Here is a 22360-nt window from a genome sequence, read left to right on the forward strand (position 1 = left end):
GTACAATATCCGAAGCTAAAAGGCGTTCGCAAAGAACAATCCGCCTGCCCCGACGAGGTAACTACAACACTGGGTATGCCGGTGAACATATGACAACAGTTGAGACCGAGTCTACTTGCGTCTTACCTGGCAAACGCTGCCATTCTTTGTAACATTCAAAAACTCAAGGTCTTCAAGGCTAGCAGTGAAGAATGTAGACGAGCACCCTCATCCGTACTTCACCTTTTCAATACCAGCATTCTTTCCCCTTCACATATCTACAGTCTATTGGGAACAATGTGCCACGCTGCACATAACATACGTGCCAGACTAAATACCATTAGCGACAGGTACACACTCGGTCTTCTTTTCAAAATCCGGAACGACTAACTCGGCTCGGTGAGCCTTCCGTTAAGCAAAGTCGATCTCTGTATCAGCGACCATCGGCAGACAGGAATATATGGTGCCCATTTCGGCTTCATCTAGAAAACCCATCGCACATAAGGTTTGCCGAAGGGATGGTTTTTATCCTGCCCAGACATGGCGAGGAACTTGGAGATAAACTTGGCAGTGAAAGACGACACTACCAAGGATCTTATCCATGATCCTTTGTGGGGCGCCTTTATCGAAAGAGATGCTTTTGGCCATGAGCAATCTCCGATTTGCAGCAAATTTGTCACATCCAATTAAATAATTCACCATACACATACATCACACCGCGGCAGATCCCACCTTAGTCCCGCTCTTATGGTCTGTCGACGCAAATCCAAAATCCGTGGAATCGTCCGGTTTGGGTATCGCATCTTCTTCTTCCGCGTCCGCTTCCACTTCCTCGCCGTAAGCCACCGACAGATGATCCACATCCACGCCCACCTCGTTCCAGTGGTCGCTGGTGGCTGGCACAGGCACGATGCGCGTCAGGATGTAGTACATGACGAACGACACGACCACCCCGGAGAAGTAGTTGATCTTGTAGATATACTGGGCCCCGACGGGCACCGTGCGGCCCACCTCGCCGGCGAATCCCACAATGTTGACCAGGATCCCGGAGATATACGACGCGTATGCCTGCCACGAGAACCCATACACGTATCGATAGGCGGAGTTTTTGCGCACTGTGTAGAGATCCTTGATCTGCAGGTACCCCTTGCGGACCACGTAGTAGTCGCAGAACATGGGGCCCGCGATGGCGGATAGGAAGATCGAATAGGCCGACAAATAGGTGGTGAACTGATTGGACGAAGACACCAGGTTCCACTATACACATCAGATTAGCCATTACAGCCGAAGGAACCACATCACGAAACAATTGTGAAGCCTTACTGGACACATAGCCAAGCCCACGGCCGCGCAGATATAGCTTCCGCGTCGGATGGTGATGTATCGAGGAAGCAACGCGGTCATATCCGTACCCGCAGAGACCGAGTTGGCCGAGATGTTCGTCCCTAGCTGCGCCAGGGCGAATCCCGTAGCGATCACAAAGATTCCAAAGCGTTCGCCCGAGCTGGCCCCGTCCAAAAACATGCTCAACAGGTCGAGCGGATTCCACACCATGCGACCCCCAAAGATCACGGCCGATGAGGACGACGCGATGATGCCAATGAACGAAGTGATGCCGAATCCAATGGGAATCGTGAAGAGTTGCGACCAGAGAGCGTCCTTCGGCTTGCGGGCGAACCGCGAAAAGTCAGGGTCATTGATAATGAGTGCCGCAAAGTTGCCCAGGCAGCTCATGATGGCCTTCACCACCGCCCATGCCAGCGTGCTCCCATGTGCGGTGGCGGGTTGATGCACGATCGGCCCAATGCCATTGGCACGGGAGATGGACCAGGCGAAAAAGGCAATGGCCGCAATGGGAGAGTAGACCGCTTTCACGGTGAAGAGATGTCGGATCTTGTGGACCGGGAACCACAGCGCGGGTAAGGAGATGAGCCAGAAGAGGAAGAAGCTCAGGAAGTTCTGGCTGTCCACGCCGGAGCTTGCCGAGAGGGTGTTGGGCACGTTTTTGTAGCTGGGCCAGATGGCCCGGATCATGATGGCCACGCATTGTCCTGTGTCGCGCGTCAGATTGGCAGCCGTGTGTACTCAAGGCATCACATCCTTACCTCCAATGTAGCTCTGAACCCCGTACCAGATCACCGCCATAACCGCCCGATTCAAGACAGGCCACAAGGAACCCCAGATGCCGAAAGTCGACCGGCAGACTACGGGGAAGGAGATGTGGTAGACGGCACCGATGCGACCAGTCAGGCACACAAAGCAGGCCGCAATGAAGTAGCCCACCCAGACACACAGCCACGACTGCCACCATGACAGACCATCCACGATCATCGATGAGGAGATCATCCACGTATTCTACCACCCCGCCGGTTGACGGGACTCATTAGCTTCGCTTCCCGCAGGCAGACGGTGACAGGATGGCTCGCAACGTACGATATTCAGCGAATCGGCAATCCAAAATGCAATAAAATTAGACCATGTCCATTGACGACGTTCGAGTTCAACTGCATTGCACAAAGCACGTGAAAAAGTCGCACACCGTCAGCTTTCCAATTCTTGATGGAGAAACGCCAAAACACCAAAGAAGACAGTGTCGGATGGGCAATTGTCGGCCAGTGAAGTGATCTATCTCTCTTTCTCTCACCTGGCCGCAAGTCATAGTTCATCAACATCAGTTGGGTGTTGGTCAACCCTGGCTCCGACGGCACCTCGAGCTTCTCGATCCATTGCTTGAGACGGGCCATGTTGCAATGACCGATTCCTGGGAATCGAGGATGTTTGATGGAGAGGCTACGGGGAGCGTCCGACGAGAATATAAAGGGGAGCATCATGGGAAGGGTGCACTACCTCACACTGGTTATTCCCCGCCTATCAATTACCTCAACCCTACACAGTATACTCTGTCCTACCTACTTGGCTGTCATGGCCACGAGAAGCCATATCGTCATGATGGGTATCGGGCCAATCAGACACGGAAGACGGTGATATCGACGACCGGGATGCATTCCCTGGCGAGTCAAAATTATGGGGAAGGCCGCCGATAAGGGGCTGCCCGCCCACCATGGGGCTCTTTCGGTGGCTTGACTTGTCGAGTAAGAACGGCTGTTATCGCCGGCTCCACTGGGTCTCCGCAAACAGCGACAAATATCTCATCGTCGCTGACTCGATGTGATCGAGTAATGCAATCGATCGCATCTGGCTGATTGGTGGCGGAGGCCCCTCCATCGACTTCGTCATCATTAAAGCCTGATTCATTGCTATCTAACCAAGATAACGTACAGATAAGGATTCGGGAAATCACGCGCAATCACGTGTCATACCAGGTAGAATCCTAGGCAATATACTCCGTGTTCCGTAACGGAACACATGCGAAAACCGCTATCTACCCCTGGTTCCACTTGCCAAACTTCAGATAGTCATCGTACAACCCCTTGAACACCGCTCGTCCCGATCCGTCCAGTCCAGCATTCAGCGCCCGCATCGTATCCCGTGACATCACGTCCAATGCCGAGTACAGTCCAGGCATGATCGCTGCCTTGACCTCGGGCGCCAGCGTTCCCCGCAGCGAGCTCTGCGCATACTCCATGATCAGATATTGTAGGTACTGGCCCGCGAGCCGTTTGGCCTTCTTGGTCTGGTCCGTCAACCCTTCGGTGGCCGTCCCGCCCTGCGCCGGCCTCGACACGGCTGAAACAGTGGGATCGCAGAGCGACGTGAGCAGCCGGGTGAAGTGCACCGCGTGAGCCGCCTGCAAGGGAGCCAGCCAGAACGGTTGTTCGGTCGACCGTTTCTCCGAGAGCATCGACCGCGTCCGTTTCCGAGTGCGGGCAAACAAGCAGTTCAGTAATCGCTGCATCGCAGGAAGGATCAGGTGGAACCTGCCCCCGAGTTTCTGCCGGTGGATGCCCAAGAGAATCCCCATGATCCGGCAGAGTCGGATATAGACCGTGCCCGAATATTCGGGGTTGATGCGAGGCCCCGCCTTGGACGCGCAGACGGCAACACACGCGAGAAGACTGTCGACGTTCCATTGGGTAACGCAGCGCGTGTGGTTCCGCAGGATCAGATCCAGGCACTCCATACCAAAGGTAAATTGCTCGATCGATTTGCTCCGCGAAACCGAATCCGTGACCACGGTGCACAGGAGCGACAGCTCCTTGGCGGAATCGCTGTCCTTGTCTTCGATGGGGGTAAGCGATGCCACGGCCAGGCCGGAAATAAGGAGGTGTTGCTGGGCGCTGTCTCCCAGGAATCCCAATTCCCGGACATCTCGGATCACTTGGATTCGTTCATCCATAGTCAATTCCCGGAACCTTGCGCTCGTCGACCGAATGAAAAGCCGTTGCTCCTCACTGTACAGTTGCTGGAGGGGAAGCGCCTCTGCATACTGTATGATCGGAACGGTGACACTCTTGTCAGATCCTCGGCCAGCCAGTATACGGCGTCTGATTAGCCTCCGCAGTGACGAGTCGGAGTCAAGGGACTTTTCGACATAGCTCTCGATCTTGACCAGGAACTTCTCGACTTCGGCGTGATTAGTAGCAAGATCCTCAAAATCTTCCAATGCATCGAGGATTTTAATCAGAGTGATGGTTTCTTCCAGCTTCTGCTTCTTGCACTGATCCCTGGCAGCCTTCACCTCCGCCACAACGAGCTCAAACACTTTCTGGCGGCAGGTAATAAGCTCTGTTTCGTTGAAAACAGCGGGAAAGCTTCTGCGGTGTATCCAGAGTTGGGACAGAGATATCCGGAGGAAGAAACAGTCCATTGAGTCGCGGTCGACCGACCGCAACTTGGACGCCTTGGCCAACACTTTCCGGTACATTTTTTTGAACGTCTTGCGGCGATCTTCATCCGACTGGACAAGCAGCTTAGCCACAACGGCCCGATGTAAATTTCGGAAAGCCTTCATGATTTGAAGATCAACGTCATTGCCATTCAAAGAAACGGCTTTAGCCACGGTCCACATTGGCTCCCAGTCGCTGGTTATAGTAGCTGCAGACTTGGGCATATCGGCCAACTTCGCCATCAGTGACAACACCCCCACAGTGACATCCGGCGTGCTATTTTTTTGCAAGATAATTTCTTGCATCAGCTCCAGCAGGATTGCTCTCTGACCACGGATAATGAGCGGGGCAGGGATCCTTTGCAGGCTCTCGATGTAAAGCATGCGATTTGATGTATCTTCCTTGGCAGCTCCCGTGAGCACTTGAATCAGGTCTGTGACAATGATGGGAGTGTTGAGGAGGTACTCGTGGCACACTACGCTAGCCCAGGCCTGCAGGAACCGTGCACCGGCTGGAGCGGTTTCCAACACGGACGACGATGGTCTGTACTGTGAGGTCGCCATGGACAGCATGTGTTGGAACAGAGACCGACGGGTGTCGGATTCGATAAGGGACCAGGCATCTGGGCTTCCGATGAGTGCTAGGGAGTAAGCCAGGGCAAGAGTGATCGGAGAGCTGAGGGTCTCTGCACGCCCATCCCATGGCGAGTCCATCCACTGCAAAATATCCTGCTTGGAGCTCACTCGAAGAAATCCGGCGATATTCTTCATGAGCGAGTTAAACTTGTCGACATTGCTAGAACTTGCAGACGCCTTGACGGAGGCAAGGGAAAATCTGTATGCCTCAAAACATTCCAGGGTAGCACATGGCTTTTGCATCTCGTCTGTTGAATGGCGTTGGATCGATTTGGCTGCGGAATCCATTAATCCCACGTCCGCAGCAACACGACCATCACGGGTGGAAGGGCCATTGTTTTCCAGCAGGTTGCGAGCAAGCCTCCACAGTCGCCACCGCCAATGAAGGCTTTGCTTTGATGATAGCGTGGATGTCAACACGTCGAGGATAGGCTCCAAGTCTTCATGTGGAATGGTAGAAGTCAAGGGGCGACTTCTGAGACCCGCTTCCAAAATCAAAACCTGCGCATAGGCGCCGGGTGTAGCAGATACTTTACTATCCTTACCCCGGACCTCTGAGGCTGCAGTGTGCATCTGCACGGCAGCATATGCGTGAGTAAGGGGGCTGCGCATCAGCTCGCTGTAAACGTTGCATACATCATCGTCCTCCCAGACTGTAAAGAGACTCAAGGTACTGTCCTGTAATCGTGCCTCTTCGACCCTGATAAGCTGCTCGTGCCACAATTTCATAAAGGTGCGCAAATCTCGGGCTGTGACAAACCCGCGCAATAGCGGGATCACAATGCCACTTTTAATGACGTCGTAGCTGATATGCGTGCGAGACACGCCGCTCCGCCATTGAAGGAAGATTTTCTCAAGCAACGCCTTGAGCAGTTTTGTTGAATCAGGCAGCCCAGAATTCGGCAAAAAGATATCCGCACCTAGCTCAATTAGCAGTGCAGTGAGGTTCCACTCGACCTGTGATAACCCGTCCTTAAGCAAACCGGTATACACAGCATGTGTAAGCAATGTATGAAGTGATAGCTGTACACCGCGAGAAAGAACCACACGGAAAAGGCGTTCTAGAACGCCGACAAACTCCGGTAGATAGATATCCGCATTTTCTGCTTTAACAACCCAATATGCAATCTCGGCAACAGCCACAAAAAGGGTTTCTAGCCAAGGAGCCTCGTGTGTCTGTCTTTTGAAAGTGTCCCTGGGCACTGAACGGGATGCTATGTCGAAGAATTCGGGTAGGAGATCCGCTGTCGTCCAAAAAGGCTTGGTTGTAGTATTTACATTTTTGCCGGTGGCCGCGGGAGGGAATTCGGTCCCGCAGAGAATAGGCTTGAAAGTATCAGAAACAGGTTTGACAGGACTCCAATCGGTCTCGGTCGCTGAGTAGTCGATGCCTGAGCCTCCTCGGTCAAAAAATGCCGCTCGCGCTGGGAGGACCACATGGAGAGCAATAAGACGCTCCACTCCCTGCAAGACTTCAGCTCTCTCATCCGTGTCGAGTCGGACGGATCGCACGCAGAGATGTAATCTTAGGGCGCTTTGGAAGCATAACTTGGCAAAAAATTCCTAGGGAAACGTTAGCATACCGGGCACTCCGAGTTCTAGCTAGAAATCCACTCCAGGCTTACATTGTCTGATCCGCTGTCTGAATCGCTCCGACGATAGGACCTTAATTCCCATAGCTCCAAGACCGCTGGAAGCACGTACAATAAATGTTGTAAATCGGTTGTTTTCCGCGCGCGGGAAAACTGTGTAGTGGCCACGGCAGCAATTCTAAGCGACTTTCCCAGCATCAGGGCAATGGTCTCGGGCTCCCCTTTCAGAGCGTGCCTCAGGTGAGCGCTCGCTGCCTCTTCAATACCCAATGTCCGACTCGCCAGCATCGCCAAGCTGTACAAACAATCCAGCGCACGGATGAAGGTCAAGAAGCACGAGGAGGGATTTCGTGGTTGGTCATCGATGTCCATGGCGTCTTGTTCACTGTCACCAGGCCTTTTCCTCTTGGTCCCTTTCTTATCGTACTTTCCAACGTCATGCGGCGAGTCGCTAAGCGTCGTACTCGACTCGGAGTCCGAATAAAGGAGCTCCGTTGTCCCATTTTCCAGACCGGTAAAAACTTCCTCCTCTAAGTCCGTGATAGCATGGCTGAGGATGCCCAAAAATTTCTGGTCTTTGAGTGTAATTGCCAACGCCTTCGCAGGAATGAGATCAATGAGCTGCCGTAAGAGAAGGAACGAGGCCGGTTCGATACGATAGTTTATCCCCGCCTTCAACTTCTTCAGCAGCCATCGGAGCACCCATTCTTCCTTCGGAACGGCCCTGGTCTGAATATAAGGGTTTCGATTGATTTGCGGATGGCTCGCACACAGGGCCAGGTCTAACCCGATGATCTGGGCGGCTTCGTTAAGCTGAGCGGTCGGTGAACCAGAGCCTTTTTCAAGACGAAGTAAAGCCTCTTGCGACGAGCGTGGACGCTGTATCGAACACAATCATATTAGCTTGCACATATATTTTTCAAGACCCTCAGGGAAGACATCAATCAAAGGGAACAAGATAAAAAGAAAAACTCACCTCCGCAACAGACGGCATTTTGGAGGAAGACAAGAAGACAATTCTATCTCCCCGATCTTCCAATAGCCGATGTACCCGAATGTCACGTCGACATAGTCCGCCGGCTGGCGATTGAAGAGAAGAAAAGTATGGGAGGCACGCTGTGACGCCAGAAAACTGGCACAATTTTCGCCGACCGCCTTTGGGCCAACCGAGCTCGACATTCCCGATCGCTTCCATCGTCTCCCTTCTTTTCTCAATTCATTCCTTGGGATTGTCTAGGCCCGCGTCATTTTTGTACCCATTCGCCGTCTATTGCAGATAGTTGGTCATCCTCCAATTTGTCCTAATCGAAAGTTTCCCACTGACTTTTTGTTGCTAGGTCCATCGCAATGGCCGACAATAATGGTTCCCAACCCGTGTCTCGGGCCACCAAGCCCGTCAGTGAGGCATTGCTGAACGAGAAGGTACCGTCTACAGCCTGAAATCTCCTCGTTTTTGATATGGGACCAGGATATGGTGTTAATGGCCGTTCTTTGTGGGGTGTTCTGTGACCTACGTGGACGGATTGGGTAATCTTGAAATTGTTTGAACTCGGGCTAATACGGAACGTCATGAACATCCATAGTGGGACCGAGCCATCTCCTCCATGATCATTCGCTCCTCCCTCGGTCTTTCGTTCGGTGTTGTTTTCTCAGTGCTCCTGTTTAAGCGGAGGGCTTGGCCCGCGTGGGTTGGTCTGGGCTTCGGTGCTGGTCGTGCTTGGGAAGAGGCTGATGGTACGTGGATGTTTTGATACTCGACGATTTTTGTGCCACGGGTCGCTGGGCATAATGTCTTGAGAGGGGTCCGCTCTGCAGATGGCTAACGTTAGGGAATATGTAGCTTCGTTCCGTCGGGGCGATTCGCCCGTAAGAGACGCCCTGCGTAAGTAAGGAGGACTCCACATTGATTTGTGTATGATATCTGTATAGCTGGGGGGAATTAAGGTGTCTTGAGACATCGTCGCATAAAGTTTAGAAAGTCTATTCTAGACTTTGATTTATATTTGAGCATGCAATTCATCCTTGTTATACCTGCTTCTGGGTGCGCTACCTTATGTGATTGAGTTTGGCGGGATGCCTATGTACTCCCAATATTGCAGTTCAAAGTGGAAATTTGAATTAATCATGCAGTATTCAAGGGACAATATCAGAGCTTGTATTCTCAATATCGGTAGACATCTGTTTTTGGAACCATTTGGGCCTATCTTCCCCATACAGATAATGATACTAGCTCGAAAGAGATCCACCAGGCCTGCCTTTATAGGAAAAGATGGCTTTAAATCATACGATACATAGTGGGATTGATCTAGCAGTAAGGAGGTAGAAGCTTGAAAGAGAGGAGACGTCAAGACGAGCCTGAAACGGTAGAAAGGCCTCGAGAGAAGAAAACAATTGTATAAACGCGAGGTATCCAGGAGCTCTAATGTCCATCATCTATGGAGGGGTATCATGATCATCAGTCGTCCGAATGGTAAGCTCAACTTCGAAAATAGACAAAGAAGGGGAGAACGCTCCGAACACGAGTGGTACTGGAGGCAAATCGGAGGAAAGATCTACAGCATAGGGGTTGCAGAAGGGGCGGAGTTGTTGCTCAAAACATCGGTCTGGGACGTGTTGATTCCTGCTTCACCTGCAGTTACCGGAGTGGGAGACATAGCTTCTGGACTGGCCGTTTCCAAAGAAAGGCCGTTATGACCACTATGAGTGAGGCAGCCAACGCAGCAGCAGTCATTCCCACATTGGCAGCTGCCCGTCACATCAGAGCAAGCCGGCGGCAGTCCCACTGGATATTCGAGAGTATAATACTCTGAAGGCTCCATCAGCGGCTGCCCCGACGCATACTCGGACGGTGGAGATGAATAACCGTTGTTAAGGCTGTTCGACCTGGTACCCATCTCGCCGTATGACTGCACTCCAACATGCGGTGCATCATTGCTCGCACCATTCGTCACGGGGCGATTGAAATCCGTGAATGAATAATCTACTCGCGGTACACTCGGATAGTTCTCCCGTAGTGACGCACTTTGGAAACCATTGAAACCTTCCAGTGTCTGTTGACCGTCCAGGGCAACTAAGAGACCCATCTCTTGCACGTGCTGTCTCGTAGTGCTGTTAAAGGGATGGGACGCACAGCCCAGACATTGGCAGCTGTCGCCACAGGTGCAATCATGATTAGGGTCACTATCGAAAGCCCCCGGCGTTGGATTTGTGTGTGGCGTACTTGGAATGGACAGCGACAAGGCCGTTTGATTGAATCCAATGTTGGAGCTGCCGTGGTTGGAAAAGTCTGAGGAGGTCCTTGGTCGGGACAAATAATCGGGCCCATAAGCAGGAGTTCCATTCTGAGGTTGATGCAGAGTAAAGGGGTGCATGTAATGGTTTTGTCCGGCTGCATGAAAGTCTTGCCATGGAGAAAGCTGGGGGGTAGGCGCCGCTATATAAGAATTCCCATTTAGCGAGGGAGAGTATAAGTGGGCGGGACGCTCGTTTTTAACTCTTTCGCTCTGACCGTTCCTCACAGGAGAATCAGACTCTTTACAACAAGAACTTTGTGGAGGCACCTGCGACGGTGGCTGTGGCGCCCGCGAGCAGCAACTCCCAGTTTGAGATTTCGAGGTCTCCAGGGCAGTCAGTCCTTGGGGCGCAAAAGCACCTGGTATGCTACCGCCATTTCTCCGGCTGCTTGAGGAATTGGCGATGTACGGGGGCATCTTGCTTGGCGTTCCATTACTGGTCTGCGTGTTGTGGAACTCCGGGATTGAATGAAGGGCTTTTGCGATGTTCTCTGGAGCTGTTTTCACTTGTTTCCTGGATGACTTCTGGATTTTTCCTGGACCAGGGGAGGGCGTCGGGGCAATAGAAGCCGGACTCATGGTTGGAGCAGGGTCCGCTGCATCCGCTGGCACTTGATAGACCGGCCTACATAGACAAGTCGAGCCTGTAGCAGAGAATCAGTACTGGGTGACAGTCTACCATGCGATCAGGAGAAGCCACTCACCCTTTGGGATGCGAATCATAAATGCATAAGACTTCTGGCAGCTACATGTGCCTTTCGGATGAGGGCATTTCGCAAGCGGACGGCCCGCTTTGGGGACCTTCATCATCAATCGATCAAAATGCTGACATTTTGAGGAGCGATGGCCACGGATGCACGGTTCGCTAGAAAATGATATCCGTCCTGGTTAGTTGGGTGTGGTTGACAACCACTGAGCGGCATCATACCATGACCATTTAGCGCCTTCCTCGTCCAGAGGCATCGTGACAGGCGATCAATCCGATAAAACGACTGAACAAGGCAGTATCCAGCACCTTGTGGGCTGGGAGTATCGAGGGAGAAATGAGTTGCCGTCTGCTCACCTCACGACACTAACCAAAACTTGAGCAAAACGGAGGCTACTCCACCGCGACCAATGCCGTCAGATCTTAGCCTTGGCCTCCACCAACGATTATTCTTAGAAATTAGTCAAGGACCGGATAGGGGATAGACTTGAGTTTCATCAAAGAGCGGTTATGCTGCAAAAGGACCGATCCCTCAACAGACAAAACTCGAGGAGTTGTACTCGGAGTCGGAGTCGATAAGAGACGCATGAGTCTACTATGACAATAAGCTCAGCAAGCGGACCAATCGGTGTTTCACTCCGCGGAGTGAAGAATAATGGTATGATTGATGATGCGTTGACACAGAGGGGAAGGCAGAAGAGATGCTTCACCTACTCAAGCCGATTAATAACAAATACGGCCTGTATGGCTTCCCAGTAGTTCTCGCATCCATGCCCCTCCGGAAAGCAACATGCAGTGCGGGGAGAAAAATGCATGTATTTCAGTTGAGGAATGTGAGCATTGCTTTAGTAATCACATAGGCCTCAGGCAGAATGATCCTTGACACCTGGACACCTGGACACTTGAACTCGTGTTGCCTGTCTGCCTGAGGCTTGGCACCGTCGAATGTGGAAATCGACATCCACATGCAACGCCGCAGTGCTTCATCAATCACCTCCTTCGTCCGCTGTTCGTCGGCGTCTGACACGTGTCTCCGTCCGTGGTCCTTCCCAGCCACCTTCTCTCTTCGTCTCGCATTTCAATGGCCGCTGAAGGCTGTGATCCCTCCGGCCAGGCGCCGGAAAATGGGACGGTCTCGCACACCCGCGACTATTTCTCCATCCCTGCTCCGATTAAGCGCATCTTCGATCGATTTCCTCTCGTCACATACCCCTCTAATGACGTCCCTCAACGTCCAGCGACGGCCCGTCGCGAAAATGGGCTCTTTGTATTTACGGATGCTCCAGGGGCCCGTCACGGAAGACCGTCCTTCAATCCGCAATGTCTTAAGTGGCAGGTATGTCATTCGGATCGCGACAACCCACATTGACCGAGTCCCTGTTGCTTATCGGACTCTCTTTCGACAGGCATACTTAAAATTCGTTGGAATTGGCTTTAACCTCATTCCGTCAAACAACCATGCATCCCCTACCGGTGCCCTTCCTTTTCTTCTCCCCGCTCATCCCATCCAAACCAGTGCCCCAATACCGTCCAGCAAACTACAAAAATGGGCCATAGAGCAGGTACACTGCGAGGAGGAACAGCAGCTCGATGTGCGCTTTGAAGTCTATGCATCATTGCTGGACCACCGGATACGGAATGCTTGGGTGCGTGGGATAGTGCTGATGATAATTTTGCGGGACGTTTACTGACCTCCGTCGCAGTTGTATCAACTCTATCTGGACCTAGAAAACTTCAGCGCCGTAGCCCGGAGACTTTATGTGGATCCCACGACATCAAATCCATTGGTACGGGTGGCACTCTCGAACCAACTACAGCAGGCGGCGCGCGACGAGCTCTTGAAATCATCGCAATACATCGATGTCGGTGCCTTGGAGGCCGAGGCGGCAGACGCTTTCGAGGCACTCTCGACGCTCCTTGGAGATCAACTCCACTTCTTCGGTCGATCGCAACCCGGGCTTTTCGATGCTAGCGTGTTTGCATATACTCATCTAATTTTGGATAAGGAAATGGGGTGGAAACGGAACCGACTGCAACAACTCTTGCAGCAACATGAGAACCTTGTACAACATCGTGAACGACTCCTCGAATTCTTCTAGACGAAGGCGGGATAGATGGCCGCAGATATCCTACTCTGTTTGCTCGAATAATTTACTCCTGTACAGTTCTGGACTTCATTATTGCCTGACCTCCAGGATCCGAACTTAGGCCTTGAAAATCTGACAAAGTCACTCATTCATCACGCCGCATTCTTTCTAAAACAGATCCCAAACCACACCGTGACCCCAATCCATTTCCTCGCTCTCTTCCCCAGCGTCTCCGCCACATTCTCATCCACTGTCCTCTCACGCACCCGCTCCCCATTTATCTCTTCAACCATGAACCCGGCCTTCTGCGCCGCGACAACCACCTCCTCCACCGTATGAAAGTAACTGGTGGGCCGAATCTTCGTCCCCGTCGCTGTATCCACAAACCCGGCCTGGCTGATCGCTCCCATATCGGAATGCATATTCGTGACCAGCAGGTACCCCCCGTGCACCAATAACGCCGCGGCCCCTTCAAAGAACTGCTGTAGGGGAATGTGTTCCAGCACCAACGTCGAGATCACTCCCGCCGCACCCAGAGCACACTCCGGCGGCGCAGGAGGTGATTTCAACAGATCAAAAGTTTCCAGCGAAACGGAAACGTTGTCTACACTCGTCGCCGCCTTCCGGATCGACTCCCGCGCCACCTCCATCATCCCCGGCGACGCATCCAAGCCCACAATTTCGGTTCCCCGAGACGCGTGCTTAACTAGTTGCACGGTATTCCTCCCCGTACCACAGCCCAGATCGACCAGTTTCGTAGCATTTACCGAGACGACTCGATCGAGGAAGTGTGGAAGAAGTTGGCGCATCTCGATGGTATCCAGGGCTTGTAAAAAGTTGCCATCTGTATCGTAGACCTGGTTTTGATTGTTAGAATATATGATCTTCCCTTACTTATTGATAGATATCGATATAGATATAGACTATAATATCTTACCTCCGCCCACCGATTATACGCCTCCACCGTCTCCATATACTGCACCGGTCTTGACTCGGATGTATCACGAGTCATTGTAGTAATACCTAGGTAGTATTAGGTATCTGCTGTACTCACCACAAGTCCTATCTTCAGACACGGTAAATTAGTTCAAGCTCACGAGTTTCTCATGCACTAAATGATCGAGGGAGGAGGTGCGCTAATACATACTATACGAAGCTATGGTTCTTGTGGACTTTATCTAGTCAATTAGGGAAATAACACCCGATGAGTCACATCAGCATGGACACAAATATCCCGACCTGCACCGATTTACGTGTAATCAGTTATGTACCCTTGGATGATGAATCACAGTCCATTTTATGGGACGTGCATGCATTGATAATTTATTTTCCTTTATTAATGCGAACTGTAGATTTGATGTCCGCCGGGTTGCATTGTACATGTACATGTACTACTTAAGGAGTATTTCTTGCAGTAATGTAAACGGTGGGAAGGCCATTCAGTCGCGCTATTGTCGCAATTCTGGGACACCAGGAAACATAGTATAAGTGTTGAAGGTTGATTCCATTCTACATGATCGGTCGATATTGGAGGTCATTCTCTCAGACGGTCAGAAACATGGGACATGAGACATCAAGGGACTCGTAAGTCATATGAAAGAAAGACATGAGAACAGGGTAAGAACTACAATGCCAAAAGCCGTACCAGACGGTAGAAGAATAACAAGTAAAAGAAAAGAAAAGAAAAAAAAAAAAAAAAAAAAAAAAAAAAAAAAAAAAAAAAAAAAAAAAAAACAACTCGAGAGAGGCGAAGGAGACAATCACACAAGGGAATCACGGGAATCAAGTGAATCAGAACCATAGGTAAAGACATAGGCAACCCAGCCAACAATCCATACAACACTCCATCGCTGAATATGCAGAAATCAGACAAGACACAAATCAATCGACGAGACACGGTCTTGCTAGCAGACCGTCGCTCCAAAGGGCGCAGTTTCCTTGAGATCCTCCACTAGGTCCTCCACATTGTTTAGGTATCTCCCTAACAAGGTTTGCTTCTCATCTGTCGTGCGCGTATCTCGGTGCCCCTTCCCATGGGTCTGGGAAGAAGTGTGGACGCTTCTCGACGCCGGGGCCGCAAGCTTCGTTGGACTGCGCTGATGGCCCGCCATCGCAGTATTAGGCGCACTGACCACCGCGCCAGTCAGAATCAGCGGTGTTTCCGGCATCAGATAGAAGTATAAAAATTCCACCAATTTGAGCTTCACTTCGCGCGAGGTTGCGCGCTGTTTGAAGAGCGACGTCACAGTGAGTAGCCCATCAAGTTCCTCAAACGTGCGGGTATTCGCCGGATGGTCCAACAGGGCAGTTACCAGAGTGAGGAGGGTCGCGGACTGGATGGCTGGGCAGTTGATCGGATCCAGGAGGTCAAGCAGCAGATTCATGTAGATTTCTCGCGCAAATAGTGTCCTCGACGGAGGGTGGAGAAGAAGTGCGCCCTGGATTAAGTCGAGGGTGGAGACAATGAGTAGGTCGTTGGTGCCATTACTTCCTCGGCCAAGGAGGTGCTCCAGGCACGCTACCAGGCGCATTGCCACTATTTCAAGCTCGTCAACATCGGAAGCGTTGGGTAACCCACCAAGATTCTCGAGCGCTCAGGTAACACTTACCATTCCATTGGAACCCTTCTTGTAGTTTGAAAAATTCTCTGAAAGCGGGGTCGTCTTTAAGCTCTACCAGGGCCTTGGGAATTGGTTGTGGAGCTCCGAAGGATAGTAGCGACCTCCGTTTGTCAGACGGCGGCTGTTTCGACTTGGATAAACATATCTGTGCGAGAAGACCTTCGACCTGGCGTAATCCCTTGCGAACTTTGCTTGGCTCGTACGAGGAGAGGTAGTCAAACGAATGCGCCAGCAAAGTCTCCATTTGGGGGGGGGGGGGAGGGAAATCTAAATATGGACGGGGAAGCAGTGATAAATGGAGATGTGATGGGTAAGAATGCGAAGATGAAAGGTAAAAGGGACGGAAAAAGAAAAAGAGACCTATGAAGCTTGGCCCCTTTGCCAAGAGGAAATGACGGTGTTTGTTATTCGAAGAGAGAAAATTAAAAAATAGAACACGGTCCAGGTCCAGCCAGCCCTGGGATTCTCAGGGTCCTCATTTAATTGCAATTTATTCACGATACGCAATAACCGAGTTGAATAAATAACCCTTTGACCGGAGCCGGAGTACTCATCTTCCACTGGATCATGCTAGCAGACGAACTAGTGGGCGATTAGTGTTTCGATTCCCCACATCCAGCAGGGACACATGCGATTGTTGCCTGGGAAACGACCGGCTATCCTCGTAGGGACGCGATTCGAAACAACGGATTCGTTTAGAGGCACAGGCTGGTGCTGTCAGAGTCTGCCGCGCCACATTCTCCAGGCCCAAAAGCGTCCAGGTGATATCGTCCGTAGTCTGTAGTTTATTATCCCACCATCAAGCGCTGAGTGTGACGCCGGCCCGGAGACTGCACCCTTAGACCCGGTGTGACCTTGCAGATTCGCTTATCTGTGGCACTGTGGAAGCTCGATGTTCCATCCCGGCTGAACTCGTCGGAGTCCGGAGTATATCTAAAATTCTAGATGGGTTGGGGGTGGATCGATGCAACCGTCATCATCCATAGCGTCTTGTCTTTGTGATGTCCTCACGTGATCGGCATGAGACCAAAGAGCCCCGCATGAAGCCTGGGAATGCTGAAGGACGTTATTTAACCGTCGCTTGTTTTCTCTAGCTGTCTCTGACTGTCCCAAGGACCTAGGTCGTGATTGATACCAGACTGTCTGTTTCCTCCCTGCTCCGATCCGAAGGAAGGAACGGCTGATAGAACTCGTCATGTCGTCTTCGGAATCGTCCGCTTTCCAACCCCCCACATCGATCCCTCCACGCACGAGCTCAGCTAGTATGACCAACATCGTTAATGCGCATCCATATGTAGCGAAAAAAATTAATGGTCTGATGTCGATTCCGGAAACAGGTCGACAGTCGCCCTCCGGCGACCCTCTTCGCACCAACATGGACGTCTCGCGCGGACATACGCGCAACCTGTCTAGCGTGGATGGAACGAAGTACAAGGATGGCCAGTGGTCCCAAGAGAACGAGAGAATCTTGATGGGGCCATACGACTATTTGGTGCAGCATCCGGGAAAGGACATCCGACGGCAACTCGTCAATGCTTTTGATGCATGGCTCAAAGTTCCCTCAGAGAGTCTTGCAATCATTAATAAGGTGGTGGCGATGCTCCACACAGCTTCGTTGCTGTACGTTTACGTCCCCATTTGACAGTGTTTTGCACAGTGGATGATGCTAATACAATACGCTGAATGGGTAGGATTGACGACGTCGAAGACTCTTCTATTCTCCGCCGTGGAATACCCGTGGCACATAATATATTCGGCACCGCTCAAACTATCAACTCGGCAAATTATGTTTATTTCTTAGCTCTACAGGAAGTGCAGAAACTGAATAATCCTAACGCGATCAATATTTATGTACAAGAATTGTTGAATCTGCATCGTGGTCAAGGGATGGATCTCTTTTGGCGGGATACGCTGACATGCCCCAGCGAAGAGGAGTACCTTGAGATGGTGGGGAATAAAACCGGAGGTCTGTTTCGACTAGCAGTGAAGTTGATGCAAGCCGAGAGTAGCACCGGTAGGGATTGTGTGAACCTCGTCAACGTGATGGGGTTGATATTTCAGATCTGTGATGACTATCTCAATCTATCCAATACCACTTACACCAAGAATAAGGGCCTTTGTGAGGACCTGACCGAGGGAAAATTCTCGTTCCCCATCATACATAGTATCCGCTCAAACCCAAGAAATCATCAGCTCATCAACATTCTCAAGCAGCGGACAAAGGATGAAGAAGTCAAGTTGTATGCGATAAGCTATATGGAGGGCACGGGTAGCTTCGCGCACACGCAGGATGTGATCCGGGACCTGCGCCAGAAGGCGTTGGTGCTCATTGACGAGATCGAAGCTAGCGGGACTGGCAAGCGCCCCGAGGGCCACGACGACGGTGCAATGGTGCGAGCGATTCTCACCAAAATCACGGATTCCGCGTTAAACCCCCATGGGTCCGGCAAATAAACTGGGCCCTGTTCTCTCGATTTCGTCAACGAACCAAGTATAGAAAGAGACCCTGCCTTGTCCCTTTTTGGTATGCTTTAGACTGACGATGACGATGCTGATGACCGCGATGATTGTTTTGTTGCAACTTTTGGTAATTTGTTTAGGGAATACACTATGAAGCCAAATGTGATTTTAGTAATAGTTGCAGTCCATTCCATATCTAACAAGTTGTATCGAGCCTTTATTTTGCAGAACCGCAGGGAAAATAGACAAAATGATAGGGCAAGGTCAAGCGCCATAGGTATAATGATCCAAAACAGTACACGAATAATCCATTCATACTCCAGAAAGGCAAGGATATAGTATCATCTACATGCAATACACCACTAGTCGACCCGTCAACACCCCCCAAAAAATAGACATATACAATCAAACTACATGACCACGCAGCAGGCCTTTTCCAGCTTGCGTAAGACACGCGGAAGGATCGCGTTGACCATCTGCTCCACAGGATCTTGTTGCTGTTGCTGTTGCTGTTGTTGCTGCTGGTGATGTGGTTGGTGATGGGGCTGTTGGCCGGGATACTGCTGATGAGACGGGGTATAACCACTCTGGGCCATATCGGCCGGTCCACCAGTAAGGTTGACGTGGATCCGGCCGGCGTTCTCTTCGGTGGCATATTGGAGGCCAAGTTCGCGACAGACTTGTTCGACACGGGGTTTGATCTTTTGGACGTGGTTGGCAGAGTGATTCCCTTTTCCGACGATTCTGGAGACAAGTAACCAAAGTCAGTCAGTCTCTAAACATCCCACCCAAACAGGTCCTCAGTAGTACCTGGGTACCAAGGAGTATTGGGCCCGACTCACACGTGAAGATGCGTCTGTCCATGTTCCCGAGCATACTTGATTCGCTGTTCCAGGATCTCCTCCGCTTCCTCCACGAACTGACCATGCAGATCGATAGTATCGGGTTCTACGCGCCCGTTGGCGTTGTTCTCTCGGAAGATAAATTCGGATGCCTGGCGATTGAATTCCTCCATTTTGCGACCGTGAGCTTTGCCCTGCTCCGACAGTTCCTTGGCCAATGCGCCATCGCCATTGCTATATGCTTCTTGCGACTATTAATTAAGAGAGGGAACCCCGTTAGCCCTCTGATATTGTCTAGTTCTTTTCTTTTCTTGAGGAGAAAAGGAGGATGAACGAGCGGCGCCGGTGACTGGCGAGGATGGGGAAAACCGCACCCGTTGGAAACATGAATTGCGCTTGGAGGCTTCCTGTCTGGCCTGATCACGGAGACGATCATATTCTGCTTCCGCATCGCTGCTTTGCTCATGGTTGAAGGCTGTGGTTGGAAAACCGTAGAGTTAGAGAGGAGAGGGATGGGGATGAAGGATTGATTGAGTTCGCACCCCGAGGACCCATGTATGACATCTCGTGCATTTTGGTCGACTAATCCAACGAGGAAAATATATGATACATATAAAGGAATAATACTGGCCGGTCTTATAAGAGGGAGGGCCGAATGGTACAATGTAATCAAATTAATCGTATTAGGAAGAAAAAATGTATGGAAAGGAAGAAATATCGGATCGGCGATCGGAGGCGGCCTGCGCTAAATTTGATGGGACCTGGTTCATACTTAATTTCACCATCGACCATCCGCGGTTCGCGCAGCGATCCGTCGATGATTTTCTCCTTGACATTAACACGGATTTGATAGCTCGTAGATATACACCTGTCATTTCGAGATGTTTTCCTGGGTGATGAGAAGTTGCGAGGCTTACATCAACAGTTGACCCATGTTGTGAATTTTATCTGACTGTTCCACCTCGATTGCAGAAGGAAATCGATAGTGCCCCAAGGGAATGGATAAGACAGTTCCACTACGAGCCATGGGCTTGATCCTTGCAAATCCCCTTCCTCTAGTGCATCCTGAATAGCAATCTTCAACTGTAGTACATAAGAGACTAGCAGTGATACTACTCTCATATGGAGGCGGATTTCTACCTCATGATCGTTGAAATTGGCTCTTTGTTTCCGAGAAGCACTATATCTATGTCTCTCCAGATGAAGTGCTAGTGATAAGAAAGCCGCCAGAATAACCCAGCATAACAGGCTCGTTAGAGATAATTTGATTAGCTGGATTAGTTCCGCACATTCGATCCAATCTGGATTGCGTAGTCGTATTCTTTTGAGTGATCGGCCAGCGTAATTCATCTACATCCAGTCGCATCGTATACTAAACCTGCCCGACTGTATTCGATTCTCAGTCCCAGAAAGACAGATATAGGGAATGTAACAGGAAGAGATTGGAGCAATAGATGGAATTGGGGGGGTTATGAAATATGTGTTAAGAAAGCTGAGTAAACTGCCTCGGCAAGGATGTAGAAGCGTTCTGCAGCGTAGATGAAGTGTTGCCGACATCTCGGCAAAAGAAAACCCTGAAATGACACGCACTCATAATATGGCACATGCCAATACTTAACAATGTTCAACGATCATGTAACTAACCGATCGTTATGACAAGCAGTTCGAATGACGATAGCGCCAGTGTATGCTCAATAGTCGTATTCAGGACCCATAACGGGGAAGAATCTGATTTGAGATGACATACAGGCCGTATGATGGGGCTACTCCGTATTTCTAAGATTAATATCCACGAGGCCCAGGGGAAGACAAAAAGGAGATGCAGACTAAAAACACTAGACGGTGGAGAGGTCTGTCTCTAGCTCCATCGCAGAGCCATGAACGATGCATTCAATGGTACGATCGCGCGAAGCGTCCATGGAAGAAAAGAAGCACAATGGAACCCCGATGGAACACTAGCCCGAGATTCTGCGGGAATCATTGTTTCCTTGTGGGGTAGTTTGAATTCAACAGTTGCAGAGTAAGTCCAGTTGGACTTTGAGACAATGCCATGCATCGTCTCAGCCTTCCGCGTCTTGGATCGGAACATTCACATTTCTTTTACCTGGCTGTAGGGCCTTTTTATTGTGCGGAGAGATCGACGACGGTTTCGTGGAGATATCCAGTTGACCAGACGGAGAACAGAAGTACAGGAATCGAACACTCCCAGTGTCCAAATAATTTTATCTACTCCGTACACAGAGTAACTTAAGACGGAGAGTAAGGACAGCACTGAACGATACAAAACGACGGTACTACCTACCATGCACGTGGGAAAAGCAACCGGATGGATAGATGTCATATCCATCATCTCCCATTTTCTTAGTTCTTCTGGAATTCACATGGAACCTACCACCACCAAGGGGAAAAATGCACTGCTTTTGACGACGCCAAGTAAGTACATACTTGCCAGGTGCCTGGCGATCAGACGCTGAGCGTACTGTTCAATCTCCACTAGTGGCGGCACTTGAAACTGGAGATGTTGAATTGTTAAATTGCTTCCTTGCAGACCAATGGCATTTTGGTAGCCTTGTGTCACTGACGTAAAAAAAAAAAAAACGGAGAAAATTATTTGACAGTCCACGTTCCAATGCTTAAGGTACGTACGGAGTATTCTACTAGGCTTACTCTGTACTTATTTACTGTTAAGATAGAAGGCATGACTTCATCTGGCCTAAGCAAGGTAGCCCAGTACTATGACTTTGTCGATCAGTAGATCTGCATGATCCGGAAATTAAACCATGCCAATGAGCATTAATCATCAGACATTTGCAGAGAGTTCCCTGTCAACTCATCACCTGGCGCTAAACGCTCGCTCCCCGTTTGTCCCTGACGTCTCGTATCGAGACTGTATCTGTCATCAATAGCCTAGTAACTATAGCCTCAACGGATTACAGTAGGTACGGAATAGAAGAGTTGGAGTACATAGGCATAACGATCCCTCTTGGCCTGGCTGGAGAAGGATCTATTCCCCTGGCACGTGTAGGAAATATCGTTACATGCTACCCCATACCTAGGTAGCACTTACCTTAGTCTCCAGGTAGTAACTCCCTAAAGACCTACTGGTACATGAACCAGGATGCTTTAATAGAAATAATAAGCTCAGGGCCACTCATCGAAAAGGGGATGGCCGTTGGAATATTGTCATTGGACCACCCAGCGGGACCGGCCCACCATCACCCCTTACCATACCACCAATTAGGTAACATAAGTGGCCTAGTTAGACCCATTCCCGAGCCAGCACCCCACCACCCCCCTATTGACGATCCAGTAGGAATATGGTTATCGTTCCAGAAAAGAAGGACGACGGACGAGTCCC

General features: G+C 50.6%; 8 protein-coding genes across 8 annotated transcripts; 3 read left to right on the plus strand and 5 right to left on the minus strand.

The window, feature by feature from the left end:
- Window positions 1–690: 690 nt before the first annotated feature.
- On the minus strand, window positions 691–7987 carry ATNIH1004_000690 (ribosome biogenesis protein URB2; the record flags this gene model as incomplete). Its single annotated transcript, XM_033565398.1, has 11 exons — window positions 691–1236; window positions 1303–2030; window positions 2085–2334; window positions 2413–2483; window positions 2624–2740; window positions 2889–2987; window positions 3040–3240; window positions 3300–3310; window positions 3366–6964; window positions 7027–7872; window positions 7970–7987. 11 exons carry the CDS (start codon window positions 7985–7987, stop codon window positions 691–693), a joined length of 6486 nt encoding a protein of 2161 aa, XP_033431155.1.
- A 353-nt stretch (window positions 7988–8340) lies between these two features.
- Window positions 8341–8883, plus strand: ATNIH1004_000691 (MICOS complex subunit MIC10; the record flags this gene model as incomplete). Its single annotated transcript, XM_033565399.1, has 3 exons — window positions 8341–8415; window positions 8577–8727; window positions 8834–8883. 3 exons carry the CDS (start codon window positions 8341–8343, stop codon window positions 8881–8883), a joined length of 276 nt encoding a protein of 91 aa, XP_033431156.1.
- Window positions 8884–9545: 662 nt separating this feature from the next.
- Window positions 9546–11249, minus strand: mac1 (putative copper-activated transcription factor GRISEA; the record flags this gene model as incomplete). The annotated part of the gene is made up of 3 exons (XM_033565400.1): window positions 9546–10930; window positions 10991–11151; window positions 11215–11249. The coding sequence occupies 3 exons, from the start codon at window positions 11247–11249 to the stop codon at window positions 9546–9548; spliced, it is 1581 nt and encodes a 526-aa protein (XP_033431157.1).
- An 824-nt stretch (window positions 11250–12073) lies between these two features.
- On the plus strand, window positions 12074–13091 carry ATNIH1004_000693 (putative mitochondrial outer membrane protein (Sam35); the record flags this gene model as incomplete). The annotated part of the gene is made up of 3 exons (XM_033565401.1): window positions 12074–12328; window positions 12399–12638; window positions 12696–13091. The coding sequence occupies 3 exons, from the start codon at window positions 12074–12076 to the stop codon at window positions 13089–13091; spliced, it is 891 nt and encodes a 296-aa protein (XP_033431158.1).
- A 140-nt stretch (window positions 13092–13231) lies between these two features.
- ATNIH1004_000694 (class I SAM-dependent DNA methyltransferase) lies at window positions 13232–14091 on the minus strand (the record flags this gene model as incomplete). The annotated part of the gene is made up of 2 exons (XM_033565402.1): window positions 13232–13936; window positions 14017–14091. 2 exons carry the CDS (start codon window positions 14089–14091, stop codon window positions 13232–13234), a joined length of 780 nt encoding a protein of 259 aa, XP_033431159.1.
- An 892-nt stretch (window positions 14092–14983) lies between these two features.
- On the minus strand, window positions 14984–15944 carry ATNIH1004_000695 (cell division control protein 14; the record flags this gene model as incomplete). The annotated part of the gene is made up of 2 exons (XM_033565403.1): window positions 14984–15615; window positions 15689–15944. The coding sequence occupies 2 exons, from the start codon at window positions 15942–15944 to the stop codon at window positions 14984–14986; spliced, it is 888 nt and encodes a 295-aa protein (XP_033431160.1).
- A 951-nt stretch (window positions 15945–16895) lies between these two features.
- BTS1_1 (FPP/GGPP synthase family protein) lies at window positions 16896–18154 on the plus strand (the record flags this gene model as incomplete). The annotated part of the gene is made up of 2 exons (XM_033565404.1): window positions 16896–17320; window positions 17392–18154. The coding sequence occupies 2 exons, from the start codon at window positions 16896–16898 to the stop codon at window positions 18152–18154; spliced, it is 1188 nt and encodes a 395-aa protein (XP_033431161.1).
- Window positions 18155–18570: 416 nt separating this feature from the next.
- Window positions 18571–19936, minus strand: ATNIH1004_000697 (Smr domain-containing protein; the record flags this gene model as incomplete). Its single annotated transcript, XM_033565405.1, has 4 exons — window positions 18571–18904; window positions 19039–19236; window positions 19775–19870; window positions 19920–19936. The coding sequence occupies 4 exons, from the start codon at window positions 19934–19936 to the stop codon at window positions 18571–18573; spliced, it is 645 nt and encodes a 214-aa protein (XP_033431162.1).
- Between the last annotated feature and the right edge of the window lie 2424 nt (window positions 19937–22360).

Source organism: Aspergillus tanneri, assembly GCF_003426965.1.
Source record: "Aspergillus tanneri strain NIH1004 chromosome Unknown AapTan_2_pilon_pilon_pilon, whole genome shotgun sequence".
NCBI classification, from domain to species: domain Eukaryota; kingdom Fungi; phylum Ascomycota; class Eurotiomycetes; order Eurotiales; family Aspergillaceae; genus Aspergillus; species Aspergillus tanneri.